The sequence below is a fragment of the Falco biarmicus genome, chromosome 2 (assembly GCF_023638135.1).
Source record: "Falco biarmicus isolate bFalBia1 chromosome 2, bFalBia1.pri, whole genome shotgun sequence".
Lineage (NCBI taxonomy): Eukaryota > Metazoa > Chordata > Aves > Falconiformes > Falconidae > Falco > Falco biarmicus.
Window position 1 is genome coordinate 113268242 of NC_079289.1, and position 18393 is coordinate 113286634.

Genomic DNA, 18393 nt, shown 5'->3' on the forward strand with positions numbered 1-18393 from the left:
TGGCAAAATCTGAGAATGCAGTTCCCCATTATGATGTCCCAGATGGTGTGAAATTCCTCAGCCCTTACTCACCTAGACATTATTTGCTCCTCAGTTGTGTTGATTTAGTGGGGCTGTTCATTGAACAGAAACAACGAAATCATTTTGGCTTTAAAAAGAGAAAAACAAAATTTCTCTCAAGAGTGAAACCAGTATAACTGGGTGGTGGCAGAACAGGAACGACAGATTGGCAGACACACACACACATGGACGGACAAACTAACTTGATAAAGAGAATTTGCTGCTAGAGAAAGTGTAGCAGGAAACTGTAACCTCTGTGAATCTACTGTTGTTGCACCATCTGCTTTTTAGGATTGAAGTCAGCAGAGCAAGAAGAAACATAGGTGAGCCTTCATCTGTTTTCTGACGTAGAAGCGCAGGTGTTCTTTCTCTTTGAAGAAAGTAACGGACAAATGACGAATCTGAAGTAGTATGTAGGAATGTGTAAGTTTATATATTGCTTATATCCCATATGAGGTGAAATATTTTTTTTTTTTTACAACTTACTTTGTAAAAGTCTAATAAAAGGCTTTTTCTGCAGTGACTTTGTTCTCTGTAGGATTACACATATATCTCTTAGTGGGCTTTCTTTGGACTCCTGTTAGCTCTGATAAAATTTAGCATAATATTTGTAGCTGCTTGTGGGCCTTTTGAGTTAAATTCAACACTCATTAAAGACCTGATCAAGTTTGCATTCCCTTCTGTCTGTGACTAGGTGCCCAAGTACTGCTTTTAGGCATTGAAGGAGAAACCATAATCTGAAATCAGTCAGGTATACAGTGTTATTGGTTATATGTTGGTTGAACACCTAGGCTTATGTCCTTTCTGAATGAAGTGTGCGCTTCATCCTTTTAACGACTGTCCAAATCGGGCATCATTCTATTATGAGTTCTTTCTTTTATGGGGTCTTTGACAACCAGAAATCAAGGCGTTGCTTTTTGGTGTCAGTAAGACTGCTGAACTAGGGCTACTGTCAGTATCTATCGGTGTTTCTGTTAACTGTTAAGTCCTGAGTTCTTATCTGTATTAAAAAGTCTTTCAGTAGCAGAGCAAGAAGTGTTGTAGGTTTGCAGGCTTGCTCATATTTATTTCAGGTTTAGTTAGTATGTTGCTGTCTACAATAAAATTGCTTCCCTTACTTAGATTCCTTTTAAATCACTAACAGACTCAAAAACCCCTTCCACTCAATCCTTAAGACTCCTTTATCCTTGCTGACACCTTAATAGCAACTGAATCTGAAAGTCCTCCATCCAGTAACAATGCAATGGTGCACTCACCTAAGAGTGGCTCTGTTGGGGCAGACTGAGGTCAGTCTTGCCCAGAATCCTACTCCACAAGTGCCTGTAACCAGCTCCCAGGAAAATAAGAGAAAACAAGGGAAGTGTAGGTGGCATTTGCTCCCCTAATATTCTTCCAACCTCTATTTTCAATTTAAAGCGCTCCCAGAGCCCTGTGTAAGTTCCTCTATATACAAAACTTTGAGTGGATTTCTCATCTGTGAACTTGTACATATAAATAAACTTTTGGCACCCACATTTTTTAGTTAGAGGAGTTCCACAGATATTTTTTTTCCCTCCACCATGTTAAGAGCCACCACTTTGAGGTGTTTTTTTTAAAACTTCTTCCCCAGCTTCATGTTTGCTCCTAGTTCTTACGTTAGGCAAGATGATGAACAGCCTGCCACCATCCAGCCTTTCAATACAGCTCCTAATTCAGTAGACCTCTATAGCATTCAGTGCACGCACATTAAATCTAGAAGAGACAAACAGCTTAAACAGTTATGCATTGATGAATATGATGATGAAAAACCGTCAGCTTTGCCTGTATAGGGGCTTTTCTAGGTTTGTCGTACTCTTCTGATGAGGGGGACAGAATGCTACAGAGTACTTTGGGGGCAGGTGAACCACAGATTTATATGTTGGTTTAACATCCTGGTTTGTCCTCTCTTCTAGTTTTAACACCCGGCCTAAAGTTACCATGTGAAAAGTAAAGAGCAAGAAAAAGAAAAACCACAAACCCCTCAAAGAAAAATAGTGCAGCCCATGTTAGTCAAATGGCCAACTAAACACTTTCTTGCAGGTTTATAAAGCTACCCCTCCAGAATTCTTACCTAGGGTTTTTTCCCCAATCAAGAGTGATTGATGGCAATTACCAGTAAGTTGTTCATACAGAAAAAAAAATAAAATTGCCACTTCCTCGAAATGTAATGGCTGCAGCTGTAGCACATTAAATTGATATCATCCAGCTTTTTTTCTTTCAACAGTTCTGCTCCAATTTGTTTGTATTTCTGTGGCAACAGCTAGGTGTGTTTAAATGGTGGCTGCTTCTTCCACTTAGCCTTTTGTCATTCTTTTGCAAAAAAAATGGCATTATGTGTCGCCTTTCATTCTATTTTGCTTTGCTTCTGCAATTTGTGAGACTTTTTGTAGGACTAGAAATTACAATGTTACGGTAAGTCTGCCGTTGAATTACCTGTTACAGCATGCTAAAATGAGTAAGCGCATCATTGTAACACACAACTACAAAAGGTGTTACCAAAACAGAACTGCAAACCATTGCCTGTAATACCAAGTGTATAAGAGTACTTTATTGGATGGGGGAGTTGAGAAGTACAGGCTTATAGCATTTCTAGGAAGTGTTTTATAATTAAGAAAATAATTCAGGATATAAATAAAATATATATATCAGATAGTACTTTCAACATATGTAACTTTAGATCACATAACATGAAAGGTACATAAATGATGCTGCCACCTTCACTGAGTGCTAATCTCACCTGTATTTATCTTTCATCCTTTCGGGAGATTCGTGGTCTGTCAACATGCGGTGATAAAGGCTACAGCTTGGTCTTCCTCTGCTGTGGTGGGTGAGCTATGCTACTGATGAGAACAGCCTGAAGAGAGCAGATAGTACAATCTCTCCCCTTTGAGTTATTAAATTGAAGTTTTGTTCTAAATTGCGGGGTTATAGCAATGCGTTCATCCATAAAAATGTAATTTTTTTTAAATCCAGGAGGCTGATTTCTATAGCTGAATATGCCTGTGGTGACTGTAATAGGTATCGGAGATAATTTAACGTGCACTGGAGAGAGAGTGCTTAACATGTACCCACTGCTTCTAAGTGGTCTTGAACATTAAACTCCTTTTGCTTTCTGTGGGCCTATTATCTAGACATTTTCTAAATCATCAGGTCTGTTTTATGGAAAAATAAAAGGTATCTGGCCAGCGCTACTTGCATATACTCACTTAATTTCAGTCCTGGGAAAACAGTTAAAAATGCATATATGGTAATGGACTATTCTAATAACAATGAGCCGGGCTGATGAGCTGGCTGGGTAATCCATCCCTGGTGAGTACTACAGTCATTAATTCCGTTTTTCAGCGCCTGTCTTTCTGATAGGTGGAGCTCTGGCACGGAGGGTTTTTTTTCCAATTACCTTTCTAGGCTAGAGGATGACAAATAAGGGATTATTTTCAATTAGTGGGGCGTAAGAGAGTGGGAATGTGCAGTGCAATAAATACTTTGTATGAATGCTTATTTCAGAGTGCAAAGGCCGCCTTTTTTTAGCTTAACACACCATCTCTGGTAGAAGTATGTCCGCACATGGATTTAATCAGAAAAAAAATATAATGCAGAGAAAGCCCAAAGTAATAAAAACCCTGACAATTCTCTAGTTTCTTCCTCTCTGGTCACAAAGTCTTAAGGGTAAATTGTATCTCAGTTTTTATAGCTAAAGTCTATCCAAATTAAACTATAAGACATTTAATAATTCAGCAAGAATCACCTTTGATAACAAACATAAAACCCCATCACTTCTACCTGGCGCTGATTTAAGGCAGTAAAATGATATGCTGAGACACAGCACTGAGTAGGAACAACGTCAGCAGCTCCATACTGGTAAGCTTATTCTACCGTAAATAACAACAGCAATTATGGCACGTTTGTCTTGGCTTTGTCCTGAACCTACACAAGGGATTTACCTGGAATGTTTCGCTCGGAGGTGTACGGGTAGCCGAGTTTGAGCCGCCCTTTGGAAAAGCAGGTCTTCAGCTAGCGTTCCTCTCGGAGCCAGCGGCAGTCCCACAGGGTCCTGCGGCTGTGTCCCCATCCTTGGCCACAACTGGATACTCAGCAGCGTCACCACTGCTTGTTTAGGGTCACTTATTCACCTGATCTTCTTCAAACTTCTCATTTCTCACTGATGCTCAGTGTTCGCCACTGGAGACGGGACCCCACCATGTGCCTAATGGTTTACAATCTCGCAAAAGTTAGCACAGTTAGGGGAGGGTGGGAGGCCTGTGTAAAGGATGTGCAGAGGCAAAATACTTCCAACTGTAGCTACTGATAGCAAGCTTTGTACCCTTTCTTCATGAACAACTTTGTTTCCTGATGCTTTACGGTACCTACATAGGGTTCTCCATTGATCATTAAATGTACCCAAGATGCAGGAAAGACAGAGCACAGGGAAACCGCAATTATTTGTGCAACTTGGAAAGCATTTCCAGTTGAAAAATGCATAATAGGTTCCTTGCAGCTAAACAGAGGCATCCAACTCCAAATATATGCAGTAGCATTTAATTTGTTTCCAATCTTTTACATTAAAATAGAGGCTTCCACAACATACTACATCCAAAGCTGGCTAACTTGTAAGAGAAACAAGTGGGTGACTGATTTTATTTATTTATTTTTTTTTTTTAATCCAACATAGTATTTACAGTATTTACAAAAAGCAAAACAGAAATCCACATTATACATTGGAAAATCTTTACCGGCATTCATGATGCTCCTTGATAATAGAACTAAAGGTGTTCTGATGTAAACTTGTCTTCACTCTTTTTTCCCTTTGTCTTCTGTTGCAAAACCAAACTCGCACAACTTCTTTCTCAAGATTGAGCCCCTCAGCCATCCTCATAATTTCCTGAGAAGAAGGCTTACTTTGTTCTCCAAAGTGCCTCTCTAGGGCTTCTTTGGCAGCGATACTGGATAAAGGGATAAAATTTCACCTTTAAAAACTTTTCTGACATATTCAGGCTTTCACCACCAGTTCAGGAGAAGGGTCAGGTAACAGCACTGAAGGTAGTGACTTGATTTTCCCCCTTTTTTTCTATGTAAAGGAAACCCACCGAACTTGAAGTGCACCCTAGTTTTCTGCTGACATGAACAGCACGACTTCATGCAGAATTTCAGCACAGAGTAATTTAAAGGCAATTTGATTGTAGTTGAATTCGATGTAGTTTTAGTGGTAATCATGAAATATTTGTGGTTCTTGATGTTCTTTAGGAGATACAGCTACTAACTAGACATGAATGGGATCGCAGGAACTCGAACAAGCCTGAGCACCCATTCTGCCGCAGTCACAGCAGTGCCGTAGGTGTTCAGCAAATGCACGTCAGCGGGGTTACCTGGTTGTATCAAACCGTTTGGGTTTACAAAGGGGAAGAGCTCCATCGCTTACAATTTGGGAAGTGGTGTATGTTGCATCAAGTTCTGCATCTCATTTTGTCATAGAGAGGGCACTAGAGTATTTCTAGAAACCACAGATTAGGGCACGCTGATTTAGCAGCCATCACATTTTCTAGTCTGCTTAATACACTCCTCAGCCAGCAGTGACCAAATTCGAGTGGCTCAACAAACAAAACAAGTTAAGGCTACTATCTTTTCTTATTGTCAGGTAGGATTTGCTTCCCGCTTGTGTTACAGAGTGTCTGTGACATCCCCGTGTGCCACCAGGACGCACCAGAGCTTCAGCAGCAGCTCTAATTCCTTTGGACACAAGAGGGCACTTCATGCCTTAGTCTGGAAACGAGGTGCAGGTGTTTCTGTTACATACAAAGTATCTGCTAGAGTTCTAGTTAGTTCATTATTTCATCTGTAACTTGTTGGGCTTTCGTTTACAAGTCAATTTTGCAATATTTACTGATGTTACCCAAACTACCTAATTAATTGCATGGTGTTCTGCACACACAGAAGTATAGAAACATCATTATTTTTGACTAACAGCTTCTTAGGCTTTAATCAAAGCATAAAACAAAATAGCTTCCACAAATTCAAATTAAGTTGTTTTTGCTCAGCGTGTGATTAACCTAATTTAGTTTGTGAGGCTTCTGTTTTACCCCTAGTTTGCCTTCAAACATCCATTAAGAATGGTTAAGAGCAAGGCTGTGGTTCAGATAAAGTCCATCTCCCTGATTAGTTTCAGGTCTTCAAACTGAGATCCTATATGCCCTCAAAGGAACAATTAATATTTCCTCACTAGATGGGATTTGGTCCTGAACTTCGCCTCAATTATCTGTGCCCTTGACAACCTGCCGTATTCGATACTCCCAGTGCACTGGGGTAAGATGTAAAAGCAGGAATAATTACAAAATGCTTAGTACAAGGACTGATTTTCACAATAGCTGTTAACTAACACCACCCAACCCCACAGTGTTAAATGAGCAGCCTTCAGTGTGCTCCTCTAGAGAGGGGGAAAACCACCCAGGACTGAGATGCTCTCAGCTCCCATGCAGGCCATACTTCATAAACTTGTGATGAGGTGTCCCTCAGGGGTCCCTATTGGGACCAGTACTGTTAAATATCTTCATAAATGACATAGACAGTGGGGCCAAGTATGGGCAAGGTTGTGGTGCTGCCACTCGTGTCCTTACTGGGCTTGTAGAGAAACTGAGAAAAGAAACTGGTCTCCCAAGAGTAAAGCTTCATCCCTTGTGAGGTGCTGTGATGAGCACGAGTTACGAAGCATTTCCCATCCCAAATTCACTCCTAACTGAGAAGCATTCCTGCAGAAGAATATATAGTTCAAAAGTCGGAGAGAAATCACATCTTCGTTTTATTCTGTATGTCAAAGGCAATATGGGTGACAAAATGCATCCCAGAGGCCTGGGGGAACTGGCTGGTGTAGTTGCCCAGCCACTCTCCATGATATTTGAAGAGTCATAGCAGTCAGGTGAAGTCCCTGGTGACTGAAAAATGGGGAACACTGCACCCATTTTTAAAAAGGGTAGAAAAAAGGACCCTGGGAATTACTGACCTGTCAGCCTGGCCTCTGTTCCTGGGAAGATCATGGAACAGATCTTCCTAGAAGCTATGCTAAGGCACATGGAGGACAGAGGTGTGATTTGAGACAGCCAGCATGGCTTTGCCAAGGGCCAGGCCTCTCTGACAAACCTAGTGACCTTCTATGATGGAGTGACTACATCTGTGGACAAGGGAAGAGCTATGGATGTCATCTATCTGGACTTCTGTAAGGCCTTTGACACAGCCTCCCACAACATCCTTCTCCCTAAATTGGAGAGGTATAGATTTGATGGATGACTGTTCGGTGGATGAAGAATTGGTTGGATGGTCGCATGCAGAGGGTAGTGGTCAATGGCTCAATGTCCAGATGGAGATCAGTGATGAGGTGCCCCTCAGGGGTCCCTATTGGGATCAGTACTGTTAAATATCTTCAGAAATGACATAGACAGTGGGGCCAAGTGCACCCTCAGCAGATTTGCAGGCAACACCAAGCTGAGTGGTGTGGTTATGCCTGAGGGAAGGGATGCCGTCCAGAGGGACCAGGAGAAGCTTGAGAAGTGGGTCCATGTGAACCTCATGAAGTTCAACAAGGCCAAATGCAAGATCCTGCACTTGCGTTGGGGCAACCCCCAGCATCAACACAGGCTGGGGCATGAAGGGATTGAGGGCAGCCCTGCAGAGAACAACTTGGGGGTGCTGGTGGATGAAAAGCTGGACATGACCCAGCAATGTGCACTCACAGCCCAGAAAGCCAATCGTATCCTGGGCTGCATTAAAAAGAAGCGTGGCCAGCAGGTTGAGGGAGGTTCTTCTGCCCCTCTACTCTGCTCTGGTGAAACCCCACCTGGAGTGCTGCATCCAGCTCTGGAGTTCTCAGCACAGGAAAGACATGGACCTGTTGGAGTGGGTCCAGAGGAGGGGCACAAAAACGTTCGGAGGGCTGGAACAGCTCTCCTGTGAAGAAATGCTGAGAGAGCTGGGAGTGTTCTGCCTGGAAATGAGAAGGTTCCGGGGACACCTTATTGCAGCCTTTCAATACTTAAAGGAGGCTTATAAGAAAGATGGGGACAAACTTTTAGTTGGGCCTGTTGCAATAAGAAAAGGAGTAATGGTTTTAAACTAAAAGAGGGTGGATTTAAATTAGATATAAGGAAGAAATTTTATTTACAAAGAGGGTAGTGAAACACTGGAACAGGTGGCCCAGAGAGGTGGTAGATGCCCCATCCCTGGAAACATCCAAGGTCAGGCTGGATGGGGCTCTGAACAGCCTGATCGAGTTGAAGATGTCCCTGCTCATTGCAGCGGGGTTGGACTAGATGACCTCTAAAAGGCGCTTTCCAACACAAACTCTTCTATGACTAAAAAACAAGTCTCAAGCTGAATGCAAGAGAAGGTACGTGTTGTGGCTGTGGGACCATAGAGCAGCCTACATCTCCAGAAAGTGACGCTGCACATCAGGAATGATCTGTGTTCAAAGGACAGGCACTTCATTGTAATGGGTAGGGCCTGACAGCACCAGAGGTGTGCCCAGAGGCAGTCAGTTTCCCTTTCTGTGGAATACTACAGCTCCTTGGAGGCCCACTGAGTGAATTCTTCACCAAAGCTTATACAAGTCTGGAATATCTAAAGGAGAAAGAAGTACCCTATTTCTCATTTTGCCTGTTTGGTAATTGTTTTTGTAATATGTTTTACCAGTCTACTTGATTTGCATATGGAGTTGAAGCTAGAGAGATGGTGGATGTTGGCCACCAGAGATGTGAGAAACAGAAGGTTCCCAGAACAACTCCGTTTTTTCTTTCCCCTTCCGCTCATTAAAGTGTTTCTTTGGGAACTCCAAAGAATCCAGTGACAGAGGACAGGGACAGGGTTGCAATATTACATGTAAAATCTTGCCTTCAAACTTCCCAGACCTCAATCCTCTGACAAAATAATGCAATTTATTAATTAATTATTAAATCAGGGTGCTCTGATACCTTATTTACTATATAGATACCATAACATTTGGGCAGAATTGAAATAAATTTTTTTTTTCATATTACAATGCGCTGTCATATGTTGAAAAAAAATTTAATTTGGAATAGTAGTATATTTGTAGCAAATTGGGGGGTTTGGAGGGTTAGGCTGTTATTTTTCACTGAAATGTTTCAAAACAGTGAAACATTTTAAAACACTAGCTTCATTAATAGAATTAATATTCATTCATTAATAGAAAGTAACGCTTTGATTCTGAACCCAAGAAAAAGAAGCATCTTAGCCAAATTGGTTTCTACTGTGCAACGCCCTAACTATTTATTACCTTATGGTGGTTCTGCGCTTCCTCTTCCGCTCGTTCACTCCAACTTTTTCATTGTATAAAGCTGTATTAAAAACAAAAGAAAACCTGGCAGTTACTTTGCACAGGGAATGGAAAACAAGCACCATCATCTCCAGAAAAAAGTCCCTATCTTTGAAGACAGAAGAAAGCATAACAGATAACGCCGCTCAATAAGAGCAGCACCACGCATAGGGGCACCTCTTTTTTTAAGATGGTTGGTCATTTTTTTTACCTCCAGCTATATACAGTTACAATCAAAACAGGTGCGCTGCTAGTAAAGCTGCAACCAGCAGCAGTTCCGTGCTGGTGTACGTGTGGAGCTGGACTTCAGCCTCCTCCTTTGACATACCTGGTCCCTCCTGCCCTGCAGGGCACGGTCTGGCGAGACAGAGCCCATTTCCTACCCCTTGGCTACCTCACCCACTTTCCTCAGAAATACAACCCTGGCCCCCAACCCCATTTATACACCTGCCCCTTCCACACCACTCTCTGATGGACACGTCCCCCCTGATTTCTCAGGGGCTGCTGCCTGCCTGCATGGTCCCGCTCTGCAGCTGAAGCCTGTGCGGCTGCCCTGCTCCCTGGCACGAGTGATGCTCGCAATGTGCCAGCCGCATTGGGAAAACCTCTGGTTGCTAGCACAGTTACAGGGAACGGAAGCTTTCTACAATTTGGTTCAGAGGAAACTGAAGTGTGTGGCAGACAGAGCTATTTAACAACATTCCCTGCTGTTGAATACAATCACAAATCCCAAAAGTATCATTAAGATCATCTTTTTCTTCCCATGCTAGGCGAGTGCCGCACAGTGGTAGCCCCGGCTGCTTCTCAGCAGCGCAATTTACCCAGCTGAAAAGGCTGTTCTTTAGGGCAACCCATGCCCTCTACATTGACCAAACTGTCCTAAAATACACTCTGCCCAGTGAACCCCATGACTCTTCCTGCAACTGGAAACTCATCAGGCAAAAGGAAGGGAACCCCCTAGCAGCAAAAAGTTTGCATCAAAAACCTCTATGCCATGCTGTTCTTCCTCAGGGTTTTAAGACCACTGCCTCAGCTAAACTCAAATCCTTTCCCCCACGGCCACATTTCATAATATGCCAGAGGCAGGAAGGGAGAGTCCTTTGCCAGTAAAGAATCCCCGTTGGCTGCTAAATGGGCTGTCCTGCAGACCCTAGTGACAGCTCTGCCCAGTGCTACCGGAGCGGAGCTGGTTTGCTGGGATGGGACAGAAAGAGATTACTTCCAGTAGGCCAAGTGAAGTTTCTGCTCTCCTGTACCCTCCACACATTTAATTTTTCCCCTTCTTGCTTCCCCCTAAAAAGATAAACATTTAATACAAGCACACCTTAGTATTTAAAGCTGGTAAAACAAAAAAACTTTAGTCTACAGAAGACATGTACTAGTCCTTCAACAGACATATGGGATTTTGTTTTCAATGCAAATCGATATGTAGAGGATTTTGGTTCTCTACCTCCTACTTGTTCTGCTTCCTCCAGCCACTTGGACAGGATCGATTTCAGTTTGCACGCGTTCTTAAAACTCAGCTGCAAGTTTTCAAACCGGCAGATAGTAGTTTGGCTGAATTCAGAGCCGTGCACAGCAGCCAGTGCTTCTCCAACATTGGTTTGTGTATAACCTGTCAAAAATGAAGAGAACAAGATCACTTTGGAGCTTTCTAGAAAGTGTTGCTAGTCATCCTCCCTGCCTGCCTCTGTGCCAGAACAGGCTGGATCTCTTGAGATGCTGAACGTCTCACGAGGCAGCTTTTTACCTCCCTTTTGATTGCACTAGCTCTGCGTGTCTCAGTCTCAGACCTACAGCCCTTATTAACTTTGTCTTCCCTTGCAAAGCTCAACCACAGTTTAGTTTTCCTGTGCAAATTGCATTTTTCTCATCAGAGCATCAAGCCCAGCTCGACAGGCTCTGTGTCATTTGTTTGCATCAGAGGGATTTTTGTTCCCTAATAAATCTGGGGTGAAGATGCGGTAATAATTACAGTGATTAGCAGCGTGTGCTCATGTGGGGCCTCACAAACCTTTCCATTGCTGTGTCTGACATTAAATACATGATATACAGCAAAACCAACCAAGTCGCAAATACGATTTTAAACTCTACATTTTTGTGTCAGTCCTTATGTTTACACTGCAAATGGAACACACAATCTCTCTAGCTGTTGAGATAATGCATAGATACCTGTAATAACCTTATAATCTTCTCACATTTTTAAAGCTAGAAAGATGTCCTATGTTGTAATGTAGTGCAATGTAGTGTTACGAGTGATAATGTCAGAACTGCAACTCCTCATTCAGAGGCCCCAATATGCCTAAGTAGGCTGAATCTGCAGCAGCTGGATGTTAATTTTTTTCAGTATAGTTCAGACAAGGGTGAGACAGGCTTTTACCTTGCAATGTACCTCTATCTCCTACAAGTGAGAAAGGCAGGCTCAGTCCACCTTGACCCTTGCCTAGGATTTCCAGTGAAAGACAAGCACCTCACCAGAGACTCCCTAAAGCAATCCATCTCACATCAGCCCCAGTAGTTACCAGACAGAAACAAAGATATCAGTTGCTGCTGTACCTGTGTCTTGACACAAGAAAATAAACCAGGAAGAGAAGCTTTCTACTGGTATGAAAGATTCGCCATGGATGTCATCCTTCTTGTATACTGAAATGGCATTGCAGCATCAGACAAAGCACTTCACAGGGAGGAGGGTGGGAGTGAGAGGTTAGAGCATGTGTTGCCCTAAGTTGCAGAAAATCTGGGGCTGTGCAAAACAATGCACCTGCTACTGAATGTAATTTAATGAACAGTAATAATTTTCTCTGCACTTATGACAAATAATTTAAGGGCACGGAAGTTTGGAGTCGCTTTCTGCATACTAAGCTGCAGAAAGCCGAAGTTCATTAATTCCGTGCAAGTCTTGTAGGAACGGAGAAAGTTTGGCAGTGTGAGGCAGGCTTAGAGTTACAATTAGACAACTGCAGAGGCTAAACCGTAAAACATTTAGAAATAATTGGGCTTTCACTGGAACTTTTCAGCCTTTTGTTCGCAGACATAAAGCACATACCCAGCTTAATTCTCCGCAGCTTAAATTCATTAGCAAATTTCTCCAGCTCCCTGATTTCAGGGGAGTCCATGTCGACGGGCTCTTCGACAGACTTGCTTTTCCTGCGGAACTCCTGCTTGAAGTCTGCGGCAGCGGGGTCGTCTGTCAGGAGGGACTGGTGGATGGGTGTGAAGCCGTGGCCCAGGGCGCAGGAGCTGGCACTCAGGGCGTGCTCCGGGAATTTATAAAGGCAGGGGGTCAGGCTACCTGAGCAACACCAGAACCAAAACTCAGTGCAGTTATGGTCTACCCCCACACAATAAAAACATGCCTTTGTGATCTCATAATCCATGTCTGTAATATTTATGATAGAGCATACGCTAAAGTATCCAAGAGGGAGGATCTCCTAGGAGATACGGTCTCTCTTTTGTCCCATCGGATGAAAACCCACCAACAGCCACTTTCCACAGGCCACAGCCATCCTATTTCTTAGCAAAATATGATGCACTTTAAGATGATAAGTGGTCCAAACTTAAATAACAATTCAAGGTCTCATCTGGAATTAAGTGGCACAAAAAGATTGGTGGATCTATATAATTTTGAGTCATCTAAAATGTGCCAGACTATTTTCTGGTACAAAGAATATTTCTATGTAAATCCTATTTGATGCTTGGACAAGATACTATCTTGGTTTAGCTTTAGCATAAAATTTGTTTGAGGAAACCATACAGGTAAAAGCTTAAAGGAAAAAAACCCAACCCAAACCCAGAATATATTCAGAATGATCGTTCTGTCTTAAAAAGAAATTGCTCAAGGACAAACCAAATCCACCTAATGCTACCTTTTGTTCACAAATGTCAAATTTAAAAAGCAGATTCAGTTAAGGGCAAAGACTGGGGTTTTTTTTGCTAGATATTGTACATACAGCTAAAGAGCCTCTGACCTGAAGGGGGGGAAGAAAATCACGGGAGAAAATAATATTAATACTCTTCAGTGTAGCTGGAGTGGCCAGCAAATTCCAGGTTCTTGGAACATCCTTCCCCATTTCCTAAATTACACAAAACTTCGTAGCAGAAGTCAGAACTTCATTAACCTCCCACCCCTTCCTCCATTTATTTTTCTTGTCTTCTCTGCTGTGATTGCTCTCAGCAGCATTGGAGGTTCTACCGCATAAGAATATTTTATACACTTCACACAGGAAAACCACAAAGAAACCCCAAACAAACAAAAAGCCCACAACCAAAAAAACCCTCACAGAATAAAGGAAGAGACTGAAAAAGAGGAGGACTTGCTTTGCAAGGTGCTGACGCTGTTCACCACATTGGGATGGGGCATGCTGCATGTCTGTAAGATGCGACTCTGGGAGAGACTTGCTGATAGCATCTCTGGAGTTGCAGGCTTGATGCCTAAAAAACATCATCAACAACAAAAAGAGTAAAATAAGAAAGGAGAGAAATGAAGATTATTTATTTTGGAATGAAGTGAACTTCTGAGTAATACTTTTTTTTTTTTTTTTAATACCTATGCACTTTTCCCAGGGATCTGAACAGTACCAGGAATGTTTGCAACAGACGCATAAATGCACAGACTCATAAATGAAATAGGAGCATCTGGACATTTGTACACCGTGAAGGAAGTCTACACTCTGTTTGTAAAAAGTCCCTATGCAGATATATTCATCTATGCTGACTTAATCATATTAATCCTTAATATTAATTTCCTTCATTCTTAAGTGAAATAAAATGCTGAGTTTGATTTTGGATTATCTCTAAGACACAACTATTTCCTCGTAGTCGCGTTAATTTGGTTCGTGGCATTATCTCATTGACTGCTACTTGAACTTGTGTGGAATAACAGTTCCTCTTGCTCAGCTGGGGACATGGAAAACTGAGCAGGGTGTGAGCATAAATTTGTAAGTGTAAAAGTCCACGATCATGTTTATGATTTGCCTGCTGAATTCAGCTATCCTTCCATGATGCCACCGTTTTATTTTATAGCTCCATCAGGGCTCCATCACCCCCGGTACTGGTAATACACAGGTATATTGGGTACACCACTCCTGGTCCCTCAAATATGTTGATTGCCAAGGGAAGTGGACATAGGTGAACAAAAAGAGTGGCACCCCAGTCTTGTAGAGAGAAATAAGTAGCAGATTGATTTCCTGAGAGATGTAGAGATTCGGGGAAACTCTGGGCACGGATCCCTAAGTTCCTAACGCATTTTCTTGTGCCTTAACCCCCATCCCATCTTCTTTAAGCGACTGTCTTGAACTGGTCCCTCTGAAGGAAAACTGACCGAAACCAAGATGCTAAGAGCTCGCCCAGCTGAGGGTATGTCCCTTACCTGCCATCACCCCGTAGGTAGACGGTTGGTTTCCATAATGACAGGAAGGCACAGAGTAATGAAGGCCTGCCAAAGAGTTTCCCAGGGTCGTCACGGCAAAGCGGATACAGGAGCATATAGGAGGTTGGATCAAAGACAAAACAGATAGGACCGGTAAGAAAATGTGCGAGGATTCACGACACAGCCTTGAAGTTCAGAGGCAGACGGTACCCCTGTACACAGTATTTGTGTGCATGCAATAAGCATTTAACTCCGGGCCACAACCATCAGGTTAACGCTGCTGGAAGTCCAGATGCTTGGCCAGGTGGCCCCAGATGAAGACTGTCAGTATAAATAACGAGGTACACTCTGAGCCAAGACTAGAAATGGTCATGCTGTGGTCTTGATGCATTGTTTTTAGTATAATCTATGTGTATAACCCAGTTTACACATACAGTTGAGCAAGGGAAACATTAAACTCTCAAGGAGGAGACAAGTTCCTCTTCCCACCCAGCTTCCACACACCATTTCGTTTAGTCTTGCATAAAAATCTGCTCTATGTTCCCAGCAAATGGATTGACTTGGCTGTCATGCAAACCCCCCAGTGCAAACAGGCACATGTTATGCATGCCTAAGACCTGGGTTTCCAATACCAGAAGTTCGGGGACATTCGCTTTGAGGCATCCAGAAGTCACATTTTCTTATGTGCCAAGTCATCAAAAACATTTCAGGGTGCTTTGGCAGAGTGGTAGGGAAACAGGACGATAGACTCTGGGCTCTTCCAAAAAGTTAGGCCTAAATCAACTTTTTCCATCATCAGCACCAACAAACCCACCGCTAATTTATCCCTGGTGTTTTCACAGCGGTGTTTCAGATTTGTGCCTGAAGAATCAGGTGGGTTTTTGCTGAATGCAAAAAGAGATGTGGCTGTGGCTCATGCATATGTAGGCACAGAAATGCATGTACTGTCCCCTCTAACAACTGCTATGAAACATATTAAAAATTCATGTTCTTAAACATTCAGATACGTAAAACTGCATTTTAGAGTGCACAGTCCTGTTCAAAACTATCATTAATTAGGGATTAGAATCTCCGGGTTTTTACAACAGTAATCATAACAGTAAAATGTCCGGTTTAGATGCACTTACACAAATATAAAACCTACTAAAACAGGCATGCTCATAATAGTATAAATGCAAAAAAAAAAAAAAAAAGATCTCATTAATAATACTAATGCATTTAGAGCAATGCAACTTTTCTGCTAAGATAAGATCTAAGTGCTTACCTGTGTTTTTTCCTATTGTGTAAAAATTATAATATATGGATTACAAATAAAAATATAATTTTCAACTTGCAAATAAGGATTTAAAATCAAATAGGATGATGCTATTTAAATTAAATAATAAAAAAGTGTAGAGGATACTGCAGAACATGAGCTGTATGACATGGTATTCAAACAGAAGTATATTAACCTATATTTTCTGATGCACAACCATCACACACAGTTTTTAAAACAATCGACATTTAATATAAATCGTTCTTCAAAATTCTTTCACATCTACTTTGTACACAAACTCTCCTTAGATGATTTCAGTAGCATGGCGTTATTACAATTTCTGAATCTATGTATGAAATTTATAAACCCTTACTCATTATAGTTACCACCCTCTGTCACTGCTTCTGTTCTCACAGAGTCACCCGCTAGATGTGGTCTTGCAAACAGAATTCCCTCCGACTACAGTAGTATTTGTCCTTGGCTGGTAACTATGAAATATCAAACGCCAAATCTGAAGCAGACAAGCAAATGCTTTTGGCTGACTGTCATCATATACTTTTCATGATGAATAAGACGAATCTAGAAAACACTGCTGTGATACAGATACATAAATTTGGTCTCATGCAAAATTTAAATTCTCCTTTTCCCTACTCCTGCTGCTAACCAACAGCCATAATAGGATATTTTGAGCCTCCTGCTTAATGTATAAGATCCTGTTATCTACCACTAATGCTCAGTTTTCATTACTTACGTTCTTTTTCTTATTATTAAGATGTTTTATTACCTACGCATTTCAGAAGAAGGCTAGTTTCTTGTTAAGACTCCAAATAAAATCCTTACATTAATGCAATTTCAAATAAATCAAAACTATTTCTTTTTCTGTTCCTGAAAGCTTTCCATCAACAATTACTGTATTCCAGAATCCCCCTTCTGCAGGCTTAAGGCTGTAAGAAAGCTTTCTTTCTCTCTGTGTCCCTCTCAGATAGTTCAGTAATTACATACTCCTGGTATTTAAATGCAATTAATTGGTTTATATACACAAACAGACAAAATTCCAAAATATTGATGAGGCTCCTGCTACCAATTTTTAACATCCCACTTAAATCTTAGCTTTGATTCAGCAGGCAATACGCTTTGTAAAGCAATGTTTTTCCTTCTTGAAAGCTTCCCAAAATCATATGTAGACCTGACCTGTTTAAAATACATTTTCTATTTAAAGTAATTAATATTATTTTAAACTGTGGTTACATAAGAAACAAACTTTTGATTAATCTACATGACAGCTGCCATTGAAGACTATACAGTTGTAACAACAGTGACATTGTTTGAACCTTTCTACATTAATGCATTGGTAGCACACTTGAGCCTAATCTTGTAATAAACTTAGAGAAAGCTACAAATTTAGCTAAACCATGAACATTTGGGGTTTTCCTGATTCACTCATCATGCAGTTTTCTGAAAACGCTCCTACTTTAATGTAGTCCCAATCTCACAGAGCACTGATACCGAACAGATTAAGTCTCACAGGCATTGAGGAGCACATACCACTCCAAAAGCGATAAGAATGAGAGTTACTGAGCACGAGATTATCTTTAAAAAGTACCTGTTGACACAACATTGGTGGCATGGTTAGAAACCGGCAGGCACTCTGCAGCGCTGTGATGCATTATCAGAGGCAGAGAGGGAGAAGAGTCAGAATTCAAGGGTACAAAGGTGTCAGATGAAGCAAACGCTTGGCAAGTCATACCCTCCAACAGGCAAAAGAGCCGCCTGCCCCTGTTTTCCAACAAGAACAGATCCTGCGCAATTAATGGCAGCTCAAACTCTATTCCAGGCTTTTTACCTGCATATACATATACAGGAGGGCTCCAGAGCACAGGGAGGTCGTGTGCAGGTATTTATACCGCTAGGAAATCCCTTTATCCATTTTAATGTTCTTTTCCCAGCAATATTGCTATACTGCTATAGAGCCTCCTTCCTTCCCACACAAACACAATACGTGTCCAATTAATGGGGGGGGGCGGGGGGGGGGGGGGGCAGGGGGAAGAAGAGGGAAACCAGAGACATGATTTGACAGATATTTTCAATTAGGTCTTTTGTGAAGAACAATGACCAGGGAAAAAAATATAGAAGTATCGTCTCCAAAGTCAGTAGCAGTGAGACAGGTATGTTTAATACTAAGCAGGTTTCTACAGTAAACACCTGCCCCCAGAATCTCATCTGGGCAACTGTCTGGAAGGCAACCCAGCTGAGAGGTCAATCAAAAGTCTGCAAAAGTCAAGAGCATATAGCAAAATAATCTAAATTAACCTAATTCCCATCAGTTGCAAAATGATCATTTGTCTTAACATATACTAGCGTAAACCAAAGACGTGTAAT

The 18393-nt window shown here is 41.8% G+C and overlaps 1 protein-coding gene across 1 annotated transcript; it reads right to left on the reverse strand.

Moving 5' to 3' along the window:
* Positions 1-4684: 4684 nt before the first annotated feature.
* Positions 4685-17759, reverse strand: POU1F1 (POU class 1 homeobox 1). Its single transcript, XM_056328612.1, has 7 exons — positions 17621-17759; positions 14760-14912; positions 13705-13822; positions 12438-12679; positions 10842-11006; positions 9353-9413; positions 4685-5018 (listed from the first exon to the last, which is right to left on the reverse strand). Exons 1-7 carry the CDS (start codon positions 17757-17759, stop codon positions 4805-4807), a joined length of 1092 nt encoding a protein of 363 aa, XP_056184587.1. The 3' UTR covers positions 4685-4804.
* Between the last annotated feature and the right edge of the window lie 634 nt (positions 17760-18393).

Coding starts and splice junctions, on each gene's coding strand:
- POU1F1 (XM_056328612.1), bottom strand. CDS start 17,759: ATGACTTGCCAAGCGTTTGCTTCATCTGACACCTTTGTACCCTTGAAT. Junction 14,913..17,620: donor TGCCACCAATGTTGTGTCAA/CAGGTACTTTTT, acceptor ACATTTTCTTAC/CGGTCCTATCTGTTTTGTCT. Junction 12,680..13,704: donor GTCAGCACCTTGCAAAGCAA/GTCCTCCTCTTT, acceptor TTGCTCAGGTAG/CCTGACCCCCTGCCTTTATA.